Below are 16,268 nucleotides of genomic sequence, written 5' to 3' on the forward strand. Positions count from 1 at the left end.
GCAGCTGAAACACCTGAACTCAGAAATGTGGAGGGGCGTCCACTTACTTTTGGCCCATGTACTGTATGTTGTTTGCTCAGATGAGAATAAAGTAAAATTTAAAGGAACATTCTGAATCAATCAAACAGCTGAAGAAGGGGCCTGAGTTGCCTCGAAAGCTTGGATATTGTAATCTTTTTAGTTAGCCAATAAAAGGTGTCATTTTTCTTGGCTTTTCTCTACATTTATAATGGCTAACACGGTACAACACCCTGGTAGTAAGGAACATTCTAAAATAAAACCTGGGCAACAATGAGAAACATAGATAACTTTCTTAATATAACACCGTTTCTATATATTTCAGCTGCCTTGCTGTTCATTCTGGGCTCAGGAACAGCTTGAAGGTACCTCTTTTTCTTATCATCCATAACAGTCATTCTCTACTTTTCACCACACTTGTCCGAGCAGCTTTTTTGCACCTTTACAGCATGTAAGCCTGGACAGCACTGATTGATCCTGAATCTGCCGAAAGGCCTTCTTTCTCCTAAGTTTCTGAGGTTACACAGCTGCTGAGTGGGTGTGCTTTTGGCTTTGCACCGGGGGTGGAAGCTACATGTACTTCAGTGAAGCGGCCTAATGCATTCATAAATGAGCATAAACCAAGATTAGAAAGGCAGTGCAGATGAACTGCTCTTTTTAAATGTATTAAATGAAAAATCAAAAAGAAAATAACTTTTCCTATCAGCAAGCTGCAAAAAATGCTATGATAATAGTAATTAGGTGTAATTATTCTGAGCTATGTAAATAATAGTAACTGGGTCTAATTATTCTGAGCTATGTAAACACAGACCCGAATGAGAGACCTCCAAATATTTTGGAGATCTGCACTTTGGCTAGCTAATGACAGAGCTTTCACAGAAGCACAGTGGGGCTTGATCATTTTTTGTTTTTGGGTAATGATTCTCTTCCCACTGCTACAAGCGGAGTGATTACATGCTGTGTAACCAATGCTGCTTCAGCTGGAGGACAAAAAAAGCAGTCATTACTTTTCATCAGATAACCACAATGTAAAATGAAAATCATTTTTTTTTCCTTTTTTCTTGTTTAATAGACCTTCACACTGACTTGCTTCTAACAAGAAGCCTCATTACGAAGTTTTCATTGAATGGTAAAAGTATCTCCTACTAGGCACATCTACAATATATTTCACTGCACTGTCAAGCAGATGTAAACATTAAAGGCATAAAAACTACTTTCTTTTTTTATGTAAGGCTCATCCTGCTGCTTTACTATCGCCACAGGAGAGCATTGTTTCTGTCCTTCTAGTATATTTAATAAGTAAATCTCAGCCAGAGTAAGTTTTAAGGAGATGCTGTTTTCCTATACAGTAGTACATACATCATGAGGGACTATTTTCCTTGCAGATTTTGTTAAATCCGTGAAATGAACACTTAGCCAGTCATTTTGAAAGCTCCTGGATAAAAAAAATGCTGTTTCAGTTCTTATCAAAATCCCAGTGCCACGTTTTTGAAAAATGAAGCAGCGTTTTCCAATTTCAGCAGCTCTGGCTTTTATTATTTCCAGCTGAGTTCTTGAGCACTCATGGTATCTAAAAGTAAAATAAAGCTGAAAAATTAATTCACGTATCAACTTGAGGTTCAGGAAAGGATATTGCATCCATCCATTATCCAACCCGCTATATCCTAATTACAGGGTCACGGGGGTCTGCTGGAGCCAATCCCAGCCAACACAGGGTGCAAGGCAGGAAACAAACCCTGGGCAGGGCACCAGCCCACCACATGGCACACACACACACACCAAGCACACACACTAGGGACAGTTTAGAATCGCCAATACATCTAACCTGCATGACTTTGGACTGTGGGAGGAAACTGAAGTACAGAAAGAATATTTCCTATCTCAATATCATTAGGAGCATCACAGCAACCAATCCTGGATGATGCATTAGTCCATTACAGGACACACACACACACACACACACACACACATCCACACTTACTCATACGGAGCCAATTTTAACATTGCCATACATGTCTATAAGAGGTGGGAGGAAGATAGTTTTAATTAAATAATCACCACATTGGAAATGATGGCTCTAATTAAAACACCATTAGTGATTGTTGCTGCTCTTTGACACATAATGGTAATTAAACATAATTTGAAAGTTTTACATGTTATTCCAAAAATTATTATATCAATTATGGGTGCAAGGTTATGATTATGAGTTCAAGTGGATAAAAAGGCAGACATTGGGGTTGCCAGTAGTAAACAACAGCAATGCAGCAGAACCCAATGTGGTGCTGAATGGTTTTGTAAATGTGGATAACAGGTTTTATAAAGACTTTAGTGTGGGCTCTGTTTGTGCTATTCAGATAAGTAAAGGATAAGTTTGGTATTTTTCATGTCAAATGTATTTCTTTAATATGGTATATATGCATTTGCCGCATGTAGCTGTGTTCTAAAGTTAAATTTTTTCTGTAATAAAAAGAAAAGTCATGGTGTTTTATACTGTAACCGAGAAACCTAAAAACTTACTGAACAAATCCTCTTTGTGGCAAAAGTTTCAATACAAGAAAACATGCCTGCTATGTTTCCAATGCATGTTTGTGACAGCTAAATGGATCTTGAAATCATCATTTTATCACATGTTCCTGGTACTATTTTTTTCAAGGTAAAGATAGGTCTTCGATTCGCTCGTTTGCTAAAAGTAGCCTTCCCGGGAGTAGTTCTCACATAAATATGTAAGTAAATCAAGATGACACCAAGCATGTGGCACAGTTTAGTGTGATGTTGTCTTTCGAGGGGAAACCGTGCTCCTTGGGGGTGAAAGATTAATGCAATAAAACATATGTGCTGATGTAATGTGCACAGCTGGTCTTCTTTTAAAATGGTTCAGTCTCATAATATTGGTGTTTATTTGTTCAAAAATGACGTATATAAGATATTTTACAATGTATGTGTAATTTTAAGACAACTTATCAAATTTTTTAGACTGTTATGTTCTGGTGTGCCCCATGCCCCATCGGTTACATTATAAAACTATGGAACCAAATACATGTTTTTAAAGATTTATAGAAGATGCTTAACTTCAGAACACAATTTCACATGGCAAATGCATCTATAACATGTTTGTGAACACATAATTTGAAAAATACCAAACTTATCCTTTAAGTCAGAAGTTCTTAACCTGAGGTCCTTGGACCCGGATGGGTTTAAGGAGGTCCATGAGGGTCAGATAAAGATTAAAATTTATATTCACTGCTACCTGTCCCCCACGGCTCTGCCTATGTAGTAGTGAAACTGGACAAACTTTAAGAATCAATTAAAATAAATATATACATATTATATTGATAGCTTTCGTATCCAAGGGCCTCGATATACAATATGTTTGGTTTTGCTATCGGAGCGAGGACATATAGGTTCCTTGGGGAACTAACCCGGGAGAAAGCTGACCATGTGAGAAAGATGGTGAGCTGAGATCAACCCCTGCCAACCTGAGTGTCTGTCCCTGGGCCTTGTTAATTGACATTGCCAAGCAACACTTCACTGGGAACTGTAATCTCTTGAATTGAAAGGGCATATCCGTCACTAATAGAGGAATGCGAGGGATTAAAACCCTTTTGCCAATGCCACATCAGACCGACTCGAAAGGTGACTGGCATGTGAGTGAGATGAGCCCCGCCCACTTCCCCCTTCCCTCGACCCACAGTTGCTGTCTTGGATTTATGCCAATAAATCGCAGCCACAAGCAAACTATGATACTTGGCGCTATGACAGAAGTCGCAAAATCAACCAGAATGTTCAAGCAAATTATAGAAAAAAACCCCGAACTAAATCCGTTAAGTAGTTCTCCCATGAAAAGCAGACAGACAAACGGACAGACATTAGATTTTATAATAATGTATATATAGATACAGCCTGGTACTGTTGATTTAGAGTAGATGTAGTAGTAGTAGTAGTAATGGTAGTAGAAAACGTAGTAGTAGTAGATCTGTTTTAATTTGCACAAGAGGATAGTATTTTATAATTATAATGAGTGGCCATTACTTTTTATATAAAAAAAGGAGTTTTTTTAGATTGTTTACTTTAAATTTTAGTGATACTTTGTGTATGTCATATATGTATGAGACAATCAAATCTCGATAAATAAAGTACACTATATTCATTGCATGCAAAGTTGTACTTATGTGAATATTTCTAGGGGAAGGGAGTCCATGGCTTTCATCAGATTCTTAAAGGTGTCTGTGACTCAGAAAAGGTTAAGAATCACTGCTTTAAGTGATATGCAGTTTATGTGACAAAAAAAGTTGATATCCTATACTCAAAACATGCAGGGTCATATGGAATAACAGGGGGCTTACAGTGGGCCTAGCTGGCCTCAATACCCTGGTCTGGCAGTGAAAGTGCTGACACCTATTCATTATTTTTCTGTACCCATCTATAGCAATTTAGGGTCAAAGGAAGATAGAGACAAAGTCAGCCCTGGATGGTGCATCACTCGAAAACTCAGACACACAGACATGTACCAGGCCATTTAAAGTCAACAATTAACTAAACCTTAGACCTCTGAGGGGATGTGAGAGGGGTGGATACATGGAAAAAAACTTGAGAGAGAGAATACAGTAAGGTACATAAGTATTTGAACATAACACAATTTTCATCATTTTGGCTCTATACACCACCAGAATGGATGTGAAACAAAGCAATCAAGATATACTGAAGTGTAGACTTTCAGCTTTAATTCAAGGGGTTTAACAAAAATGAGCCATTTAGAAAAGACAGACATTTTTGTACATGGTCACCGCCATTTTCAGGGGCTCAAATTATTTGGACAAAATAACATAATCATATATATATATAATGATCATTTTCAGTATTTGGTTATAAATCCTTTACAGTCAATGACTGCCTTAAGTCTGGAACCAATGGTCATCTCTAACTGCTGGGTTTCCACCCTAGTGATGCTTTGCCAGGCCTTTACTACAGCTGTCTTTATTTGCTGAGTGTTTGCCGGACTTTCTGCCATCAGTTGTGTCATCAGCAAGTGAAACAAACGCATGTCCAACTGGGTTGAGGTCAGTTGATTGACATGGCCTTTGAAGAATATTCCACTACTTTACATTGAAAAGTAGTTGGTTTCCTTTCACAGCATGTTTTGGCTCATTGTCCATCTTTACTGTAAAGCATTATCCTATCGGTTTTACAGCATTTGGCTGAGTCTGAGCAGATAGTATAGCCCTATACACTTCAGAATTCATCCAGATACTTCTGCCAGTGGTCGTACCATCAATAAATACTATTGACTGACTTCCATTTGCAGCCATGCATGATCATGCCATAAAAGTGCCTCCACCATTTTTTCACAAATTATGTGGTATTCATTGGATCATGACCCGTTTCTTCTCTTCTTCATATTCTTCTCTTTCCAACATCCATCCATTATCCAACCCGCTATGTCCTAATTACAGGGTCATGGGAGTCTGCTGGAGCCAATCCCAGCCAACACAGGGCGCGAGGCAATAAACAAATCCCAGGCAGGGTGCCAGCCCACCACAGGGCACACACACACCAAGCACACACTAGGGACAATTTAGGATCGCCAATGCACCTAACCTGCACATCTTTGGGAGGAAACTGGAGTACCCGGAGCAAACCAACACAGACACGGGGAGAACATGCAAACTCCATGCAAGGAGGACCCAGGAAGCAAACCCAGGTCTCCTTACTGTGAGGCACCAGTGCTACCAATGCGCCACCATGCCGCCCTTCTATTTCCAACAATCTAGTATATATTGATCTTAGTTTCCTTTGTCCAAAGAAATTTGTTCCATAACTGGACAGGCTTTTAAAAAATGTTTTTCTGGCAAAGTCTAATCTGCACTTCCAATGCTTGAGGTTTACCAGTGCTTTGTACCTTTTGGTAAACCCTCTGTTTTTACTTTCATTAAGTCTTCTCATGATTGTAGACTTTGGCAATGACAGAGATACGTCCTGGAGAGTGTTCTTAGTTTGGCTAAATGTTCACCAAGGACAGAATACTGCAATCATCTAGCACAGTTGTCTTCTGTAGGTTTCCAGGCCTTCCGGTGTTGCTGAGTTCACCAGTGTGTTTCTTCTTTTTGAAAATCTTCCAAATGGTTGATTTGACCACTCCTAGTGTTTCTGTTTTCTCTCTAATGGGTTTGTTTTGTTTTCTCAGTCTAATAATGGACTGTTTTTACATGCATGGACAGCTCTTTGGACATCATATTGAGAATAGCTTCCAAATGCAAATTCCACACTTGGAATCAACTCCAGACCTTCTACCTGCTTAATAGTAAATGAAATAATGAGGGAACTACTTACACCTGGCTATGGAACAGCTTGTCAGTCAAATGTCCAAATACTTTGGAGCCCCTGCAAATGGAGGGACTATGCAGAAAATCTCTGTCATTACTAAACGGTTCAAACAATATTTTTGGTAAATCCATTGTGGTGGTGTTCAGAGTCAAAAGTTTGAAAATTGTGTCACTGTCCAAATACTTAATGGACCTGACTGCTTAGACAGGCTTTGAGCAGATGCTGTGAGCATAAACCACTGCACCACCATGTCAACTGTGTAACTACTAGTTATTTGATTTTGTATGGTTTGGGATGAGAATACGGTAAAACAAACCCATCTAAACCCAGCTTGTGTTGCTTATTGATGGTTCAATAATCCAATACTTATTTTATTTTGTTTTTTAGTAACTTTGGAGGATCGAAAACACTGCCCCACCATGAATAATGTTCCTCCAAAAGTCATTTATCTCATAGGTAACTTTTCTGATAACACAGTTAAAAACCCAAAAAGCCCAAAGGATCATGAGGTCTTGCTTTCATGCTCAGTACTTATAGTACACTGGCAATCAAGATGAAGCAAGCGTTTGCCCTTCTGCTCTACAGTAGGTTTCCGGTCTCCCTGAGCACAATGTATGTGATCTGGTTAATGGAGTGACCCCAGTCAAACTCTACACCTACCACTGTACCCAAAGCAGGTAATGATCCAGTGGAGACTGGGCACCTGAAGTGATAGGTGAGGCCCCGGGTGAGGGACATGAGAATTAGTGTGAGAGATAAATTTATAAGAGAAGAACAGGAGCCTTGACCATGCCGGTCAGTGACAAATTAAACTGCAGTTCCTGATACTTTAATCATTTGTAGATAATATTGGTTTTGTCCAATTTACCATTGCTGAAGCCTGTCCTGTAAGCTATGAGTGCAGAATACCAGTCCTTCATGGAGCCCTCTCACTCATACCCCACAGGTCCAGTTTAGAGTCACCAGTTAATCTAACTTGCACATTTTTGGGCATGTGGGAGAATATTTAGAGTACTCATAGAGAAACCTAATTAGTCCCAGGAAGAAATCCACAGACGATCAGGCACAACAATCCGGATGCTGTATTTGAATGACACCAGAGTTAACAGCTGTGCCACTCATTTAAGCAACGTGCCTACTAATCTAGACATTTGTAATGAAGTTTCGATTGAGCTAAATTCATCTTCATACCTTTGCAAACATGAGGCAGTGTTTGTCTACGTCTTCCTTTTCCTTCATTTCAAAGGTGTAAAGAGCTCTGCATAGAGGTGGTGGCTGAGGCAGCTTGGTGATTATCTGCACGTAGCTAGCAGGAATAAGTCCACTTGCACCATTAACTTCTCCATGGAACCAGTTATCATCCACTTGCCTCTTTAGCAGAATGATGTCTCCGGGTTTGAACTTCAGGTGTCGAGGGTCATTGCCGCCGTAGTCAAAGAGGGCCCTGGCACAAGGAACCTGTCACAAAGAGACAATCTGTTTACATGTGTCATTGATCTCTGCAACCTCAGCCTGAATCTTTTACGTTAAACCTGCAGGTGAAAGGCGCAGTAACACTGGGCAGGTGAATGCTTCTGAAAGTTGGCCCCTGAGGAAGAGTGAGTTGGAGTTTTTACCTTCTCAAAATGGTGCCCCCTCTCCCCCAGTTGCTGGATTTTGGGAAACTCGGAAAAGGTATACAGCACCTGGATCCTTATGATGTACCTATAGAGCACTGTGAGGATTCTGGGAGAGTAGTTCATTAAGGACGGAAGCAAGGAATGAGGATACAGAAATAAAGGTTGTGGATTACTTGAGTAAGTCTGGTGAGGAAAGAGATCTGTCTACAATATGGAGCCAATGCCTAGGAACATTTGAGAATTTAGCATCTGAGATATCTAGGTGAGTGCAAATGGGTCATGGCCTCTTTAGTGTTTCCCTTTGTGTATATTCTCATTTGGCTTGCATCCCTTGGAAAGACTCTGTGCCAATTCATCATCAGTCACACACACACACACACACACAGAGGATAGAATGTCATCTCAGCGCCGTGCTGTCATACTGCACCAGTCAGCGGGCTGCAATAACAGCTTAAAGCATGTCAAAACGCTGCAGGTCCTTACAGGCCCACCACGGCCAATCAGTTCGAAAGGAAGGAATCAGTGCTTGGTCATTACACCTTTGTACAATGTATTTTCTCTCAGTAATGGGATAAATAAAAGAAAGGTTTAGTTCTGTGCAGAATCAGATTTCTTCATGCTGAGGAAGTGGAACAAACCATCAACCTATAGGAGTTAAACACATTACGAGTGAAAATGCAATCAACCTTCAGGCTTGACATAGTCACCCCAGCATCAGCTAAAGGTGACGTCCTGCCATCTTTTTTTTGTAAACACAATGCCTTTGATTGAACTTTTGTCAAATAGTTTTCCCACGATGTCTCAGTTCTGATTTTAATGGACTGACCAGAACACATTATTATTGAAATCATAGCAGGAAATAAAAATAGCATATTGTCTATGTGTTATTCACATAGAAATATCAAACATTCCATTCACTTGCAAAGTAATAGAATTAGATTTCAAGAGCAGTGGGCCGTACATCTGATAGAAAAAAGCACTTGAAGCATACTCTGAGTCTCAAAATTGGAACTTTAGTGGTTTGCACTGTTTAAACTGTATAATAATGCATTATTATGACTAAAATATGCCTCCATAGGCTATTGTGTTCTTATTTATCTCATTTAATATTAAAGAGATGCAAACATTTCCTTGGTATTAAACAGGTAACTATGTAGCCATTAAGTGCTACAATAAAAAAGTCAAGCAAACTCCTCGAAACCAAAAAAAGAAGGCAAAATTCATACTAACAGGTCCTGACATATCCCTACATATCTTCTCCAAACACAGGTATCCTTCAACTTACAACCAATTTGTAGTTATGACAGCCAAAGTGGTTATTTTGATGTCAGTGTCTGGCCTTCTGCTTATTTGGTAAAAATGTTTAAGGCAGTAAGTAGGTTTATAAAAGAAAAATGAAAATAATAAAGCAGCTTAAAAATGGAAAATCCTTGTTGACAATTACAAAGTGCATTATGCTGTCTCCTTACATCTTCTAATATAATGTTTTTTATATATCAAATCTTATTATTAAATAATAGGAGTGCGTCATTACAGTGTCACACAGATTTCAGACAAGTTTATACAGACAAGATACATATGCAAAAATAAAGATGAATTATAGTAATATAATATATATACAATAGTTAAAAAACATAACAGTTCACTTCCCAGCACCATTTTCAACGTAAATGATGGCTAAATAAAAGCAAAGATTCAATTTTTACAAATCAAAAATGCTAATAACTTCACTCTTCCGCTGTTCTGGAGACAAACACGCACAGATTAACAATTACAAGCCCGAAAGGCAACGCATTCTACCTCCCCTACCTAGAAAAAACTTCACAGCAAGACTTGCTGCAAGCAACGTTCAGCAAGTAATAAAATGCAAGTATGGCGTAACATTAAGAGGATCATGGAGACGTGTAAGGTGATTTGAAAGTTTGTAGCATTTTAAAAAATTCTAATTACTTAAAAAAACAAAGAATTTGCCTATTGCAAGGGTTTCCAACACGTACCCCTTTTCCAAGTAGCTCTCCAAAGGGTTAATGAATCCCTATATACATATGAAAACTTGATTAGTCAAATTAGGGGTGGGCGATCTTTCTAAAAAAATCAAATCACCCTCCACAATCTGAATTGCAATCTATCTTTTCAATGTGGCATACACTTAAGAGAATATCTGGACTCAAATTTATCAAGACCTAAGCAACACTTTATTTTAAATATCAAACAAAGTTGAATTCTATTGTTCTCTCGTTGGCTAGCTAAGCGGAGTTTAAGGAACACGCGCAGAAGCTGGCGAGTGAGTGAGGAAGGCCTCTCCCCCTCGCTCAAGTACCACAAGCGGACTATGATACATAGCGAAATGAGAGAAGTCGCAAAATCAACCGGGACGTTTAAGCAAATTATAGACAAAAAAACAATATAAATCCGTTAAGTAAAGGGTGGTGCACATCTAATTATGCAGATCCAGTTCGTCTGGATGACTTTGATTTATGCGGTGACGATTCCAGTTCGGCGCAAAGACGATTCTTCTTGTCGTCAGTTCCCACGCTTCTCGATGGTCCGGGATTTTTCGGGTGATTTTCTATGTAATAAACTTAATAAGTAATAGCGTAATGAAAATTGCATAATTAGATCTGGACCACTCTATAGTTCTCTCGTGAAAAGCGGACAGACATACAGACAGAGCGACATTGGATTTTATATATTATTTATTAGTAAACCTTCAGAATAATGTGCAGCTACAGTCACAACAGCATTCTCACCATTTCTGGAGCTTAGTAGAGCTCTTAAAATGTCTGCTTTGTTTAGGTCTCCATACCTCTGTGAGTCATGTGAATGTGAATGTCATGAAATCAAAGTTCAGAACAAGACTGGCAGATGAACATTTAAATGACTCCGTAAGTGTGAACGTAAGTGGCTACACCCCACTATACCCCTCACTTGTTGATTCCATGCAGTGCCAGTCATCTGACTAACTAAAAAACACATCACACATACAACTGGACATGTGAATATTTGTGACATGGAACACAATGACAAATAAATAAGTCATATCAGTGTATTTGGAATTGCATTTTTTTGTTTTGGCAGCATTCGTGTGTTAATTCAATAGTGTGAGATACACTAGAAAATGCATACAGACATACAAAATGCATTTGCTGGTGAATTAAATATTTTTTGTGACGTTTTAATGCAAAATGTTAGTTTTGTAAATGTTCAGGCAAAACAAGCTTATTCAGTTTGTTTGGATTGAAATAATCTATGAGAATAAACGTTAGAAAACATGAGTAGCTCTCGGCCATTTTCATTTTGGAAAAGTAGCTCTCAGGGGAAAAAAGGTTGGAGACACTTGGTCTATTGTATAGTTTCGTAATACTGAGTCATAATAATACTATCAGTAATAACAGAATGTAATTATGTGGTTTAGTCATGTGCATAATTATAATTTTTACCCCTCTATAATATCATCTGGCTGACGTTGCCTTTCATAGACAGCAAATGCCAATTCAACTGATAAAAAGATTTATATGCTGCTGTTAGTTGTTGGGTATGGAGGGTTTGTGGCTAATTAGAGTTCATATTTATTAAACATAATACTTTACAAAAAAGTTGAGGTCTCAAGATAAAATTGTTGGTTGCATCCAAACATGGTAAGTAGTGAATCATAGTGAAACTCTGCCAATATATTACAGTTGTAATCTTTAGAGAATGCAGCCATGAGGTTGTTTTTAGTGTAACAGAAATACTGAGTACACGTTTAGTCACTGCAGCATAAATTATCACCAATCCATATTTCATGCATTTCTGCATAAGTTAAGTTGCTTTTATTTTTCACTTTCACAGACATGAACGTCATTTGACTTGCCTTCTTAGATTTCAAAGGGCTGGAGAACTGAGCTGCTGCAGGGTTTCCAGGTCCTTAAAAATGAAGAGCCAGCCCAAGTGTATTTGCCCCCCAAAAAAATAGCCCAATACCTGATGCAGACAAAGTGACGCACCAGAAAGCAGGGTGCGGTGTTGAGAGTGAAGGATTAGGTACATACCATCAAAGCCTGGGGGGGTTCTTCCCTACCTCCCTGGGATATTTGAGCGTAATAGAATGGATAAATACCATTACAAAACAGTGGTCCCCCTCTGAGATTCTACAATGATTAAGTACGTATACATGTAGGATTAGCAGGGGAAGGGGTGCAAGATGGATGAAAAACATGGTCATAATTAGGGGTGAAAAACATCCCAAAATACCCAGCTTTTTTACAAAAGTAGCCAATGTTTTTCTCTGAATACCAATTAAAAATTGCCCTACTGGGTGTGAAAATCGCAGACCTGGCAACACTGAGCTGCTTTGAGTACGTTTACACAAGATGCTACACAACCACAGAGACGAGTTCAAGATGTGGTGGAGGCAGACGTCAAACTAGTAGCACTGCATTCATACAGTAAGGGAGAGCACTTGCCTTACACTGTGATGGACAAATAAGCAACATCTTTACTATCATATTGAATAAATAAAGAATACCATTATTAGGAAATTGAATAAATAAATACACATCTAATGTTGGGTGGCACAGTGGTAGCACTGCCTGAGCGTAGTTTGCATGTTCTCCCTGTGTCTGCGTAGGTTTTCTCTGGGTGCCCCAGTTTCCTCCCAAAGTCCAGAGACATGCAGGTTAGGTGGACTGATGATACTAAATTGTCCCTAGTGTGTGGTTGGGGTGTGAGTGTATGTGCCCCACAACGGACTGGTGCCCTGTCCAGAGTTTGTTCCTGCGTTGTGCCACTTGCTAGCTGGGATAGGCTCCAGCACCCCCCACGACCCTGTTCAGGACAAAGCGGGTTAGAAAATGACTGACATCTAATGTTGTACCTTTCTTGTATGGTAGCACTTGTTCACCTCTACCTACGTCTGACCCGGCCCCATCACGTGACCTACAGCGAGGTGTATTTGCTTCAGCTTCATAGTGCACGACTGCGGATGTTTCACTGATCTGCCGTTCAGAATGGCCACCGAATGAGTGGAAATAAAAAAATAAGAAAAAAACTTACAAGTTGAACAAACTGTTTTCAGGGAGAAATTGAAACAGTAAACGAATTTGTAGTTGATATTGGATGATTGTCTGTTTTAAGAGAGACAAGTTAGAAAATTCGCCAATGCTTTTAAATGGGAGATTTTGAAAGATCAAAAATGTATACAGCCAGCTGTAGTCGAGATATCTCTCAGACAAATGAACTGTCCTGCCAAATTTCCTTAAAGAATAAATGTGCCAAATTTTAACAAAATTTGTCTACTGGGATATGAGTTGAGCAGTGTTCCTCGGGGCTAAACCCAATTAGGACATCTGCAGGTTGGCATGGGAAGTAGAGTCCGGAAACTCAGCCCTGTCAGGCTCTTGTCCTTTAATTGGATTATGCAGGTTTTGGGAATGTTGTTGTATTATTTATTTATATCAAATATATATTATTTTTCGGAGTATATGATGCTACAGAGTTAAATGCTGCTGATTCATGGATCCAGTGCCCTTGGTTCTCCCTCAGCATCCATTTGTTGTCTGTGTGGTGTCTGCATGTTCCCCCTGTGCTTATATGGCTTTTCCTTAAGTTACTCTGCTTTCCACCTCTGATGGACTGGCATCAATCTCAGGGCTAGCTTCTGCCTTGAGACCGCTTCTGCTGGGGTAGACTGCACAGCTAATTGGAATAAGAATTTTACCTTATTTTATACCTGCCAAAGTACCTGCTGTTTCCTGTATAAATTTACAGAATAGGTTAAGGAAAGTTCTATTTGTTTTTCAAATGGTGACCCTGTTGTTATTGCTAGCTGTCCCATTTGTCAACCACACTGATCTCTAGAAATGTCTCTCCTCTCGTTAGTTGAGAATTTATCCTTTTTGGGTCAGATTGGATTCAGGAATTGTGGTAACTCCTTCCTGGGGTGTAACCATGAACACTGACATATCTGATCCCATGGTCCTCATATTCTAATAGTATTGAAAGCACGCTATGGACACTGAGGGGTGTACTTTATGTAATCGAGGCACTACTGAGGGAGGACTGCTCTGGTTTCTGCACGACCCAGAAGTGACAACTTGGGCAGCAGACCAGAAGCAATTCTCAGGTTAACTTTAAAAGAAAGCCTGCTCCCTCATTTGGTTGTATAAGACCCACTGTGTGAGAAGGGCTGAAATCATTATTAAAGATAATACAGTACTCATCTTGGAAATTCTTTGTTTGAGCTGCTCTCATTAGGCAGATGCTTTAGATCAATCTGCATGTGCACAAACTGACTAAAAAATGGCTTTTTCCCTTCTGCTATAAACTTTCTGAGCTCTAAATCTCCTCAATCTGAGATCATTTTTAATTGACTATGTATAATAATCTATATTGGTAAATACCTTAATTTAATACAGTATATAATATGCAATATACTATTCATTAATAGGTTGCTGCTTGATCACTTAACACTGTATATGACATATTTGAAATTTTTTTACATATTTTGTATAGGGCAGGACGGTGGTGGTGCAGTGGGTAGCGCTGCTGCCTTGCAGTTAGGAGACCCGGGTTCACTTCCTTGGTCCTCTCTGTGTGGAGTTTGCATGTTCTCCCCGTGTCTGCGTGGGTTTCCTCCCACAGTCCAAAGACATGCAGGTTAGGTGCATTGGTGATCTGAAATTGTCCCTAGTGTGTGCTTGGTGTGTGTGTGCACGCCCTGCGGTGGGCTGGCGCCCTGCCCGGGGTTTGTTTCCTGCCTTGCACCCTGTGTTGGCTGGGATTGGCTCCAGCAGACCCCCCGTGACCCTGTAGTTGGGATATAGCGGGTTGGATGATGCATGGATATTTTGTATAACTATTTTATTTTCTCCATTTTTATTTACTTGAATTCTGTTTTTAAATTGTTTCTATTCTATTCTTTAAAAGCACCTTTGAAGTTGTCCTAAAAGTAATTTTGTTGTGTTACACAATGACAATAAAGTGCTTGAACTTGAACTTGAGTCAGAGGGCAACGCTCTTGGAGGAAGAAGGGGATTTGTTCTTAGTGTATTTTTATTGGTGTTCTTGCAAAGGAAGCGTTGGAGCCAAATTAAAAACACTTTATTTGAGCCAAAAATGTGTCTGGGCAATATTGTGTCTGTGGTTTGGGGCTTGGTGGCACCCTCTACTTTACTGTTATTCTTTGATTTTTGTACTATTAGAACATGAATAATGTTTAAAATTAGTAAAAAAATGTATAACACTTTTTTTTTTCAGAGCAGTATTCTTTCATGTTGATTACTATGATTTATGTACTGTAATACAAAATTAAGAAGATTTCAGTTCACAACTGAATCTATAATTTTTCTTTTTATTCAAAGTGTTTCCTTGAGAATTTTAATGCTCAGATGATTATTATCAAATCTTTTGAGTGCTTTTCAGGGGTTTTGAATGTTTTTATAGTAATCATTAGTTTTTGCAATTAATACTGTTTTTTAAATATAAGATTGCAGTAGTAAAAAAAGATATGGTCATTGACCGCGATACTTTTTTTCCAGGGACACCAGGCTAGAACTCCCTGTTACGGCACCTGGTGTCCCTCCAACCCTTAGCCTTCTTTTGCCCTGAAAAGGCCAGTTCTCCCAAGCTACCCTGTAGCTCAGCTCATTGTTTTAATGGGGTAGAAATATGCACAATGTAGTGAAAGTATAAGAGAGCAGAACCTCCCTGTGCCCACCTTCATAGGAACAATCTGGACTGAAATTCCCTTATGAACAATGAACACTTATGGCCTCTTCTCTGTTGTCTCTTTCAGTCAGGCACCTTATAACCTGCTTGGTCACTCATTATCTAGATAGATAGATAGATAGATAGATAGATAGATAGATAGATAGATAGATAGATACTTTATTAATCCCAAGGGGAAATTCCCATAATCCAGCAGCAGTATACTGATACAAAAAAAAATAAATATTATATTAAAGAGTAATAAAAATGCACGTAAAAGCAGACAATAACTTTGAGTAATGTTAGCATTTACTCCCCCAGGTGGAATTGAAGAGTCGCATAGTGTGGGGGAGGAACGATCTCCTCAGTCTGTCAGTGGAGCAGGATGGTGACAGCAGTCTGTCACTGATACTGCTCCTCTGTCTGGTGATGATGCTGTTCAGTGGATGGAGTGGATTCTTAATGATTGACTGGAGTTTGCTAAACGTCCGTCGCTCTGCCACAGATGTTAAACTGTCCAGCTTTACTCCTACAATAGAGCCTGCCTTCTTAACAAGTTTGTCCAGGCGTATTCTGGTAGAAGAATTTATACTAATGCTGAGGCCGCCACTGCTTCACACTTGT

At 39.2% G+C, this 16,268-nt stretch overlaps 1 protein-coding gene across 3 annotated transcripts in view; it reads right to left on the minus strand.

The window, feature by feature from the left end:
- Positions 1-16,268, minus strand: part of LOC120543380 (E3 ubiquitin-protein ligase SH3RF1-like) — a 147,676-nt gene that overhangs the window by 94,861 nt on the left and 36,547 nt on the right. For all 3 annotated transcript variants that reach the window (XM_039776432.1, XM_039776430.1, XM_039776431.1), the window contains exon 3: positions 7,531-7,797. In XM_039776432.1, coding sequence (XP_039632366.1) covers positions 7,531-7,797 — 267 coding nt within the window. The remainder of the gene's footprint in view (positions 1-7,530; positions 7,798-16,268) is intronic.

Source organism: Polypterus senegalus, chromosome 13 (assembly GCF_016835505.1).
Source record: "Polypterus senegalus isolate Bchr_013 chromosome 13, ASM1683550v1, whole genome shotgun sequence".
NCBI classification, from domain to species: domain Eukaryota; kingdom Metazoa; phylum Chordata; class Cladistia; order Polypteriformes; family Polypteridae; genus Polypterus; species Polypterus senegalus.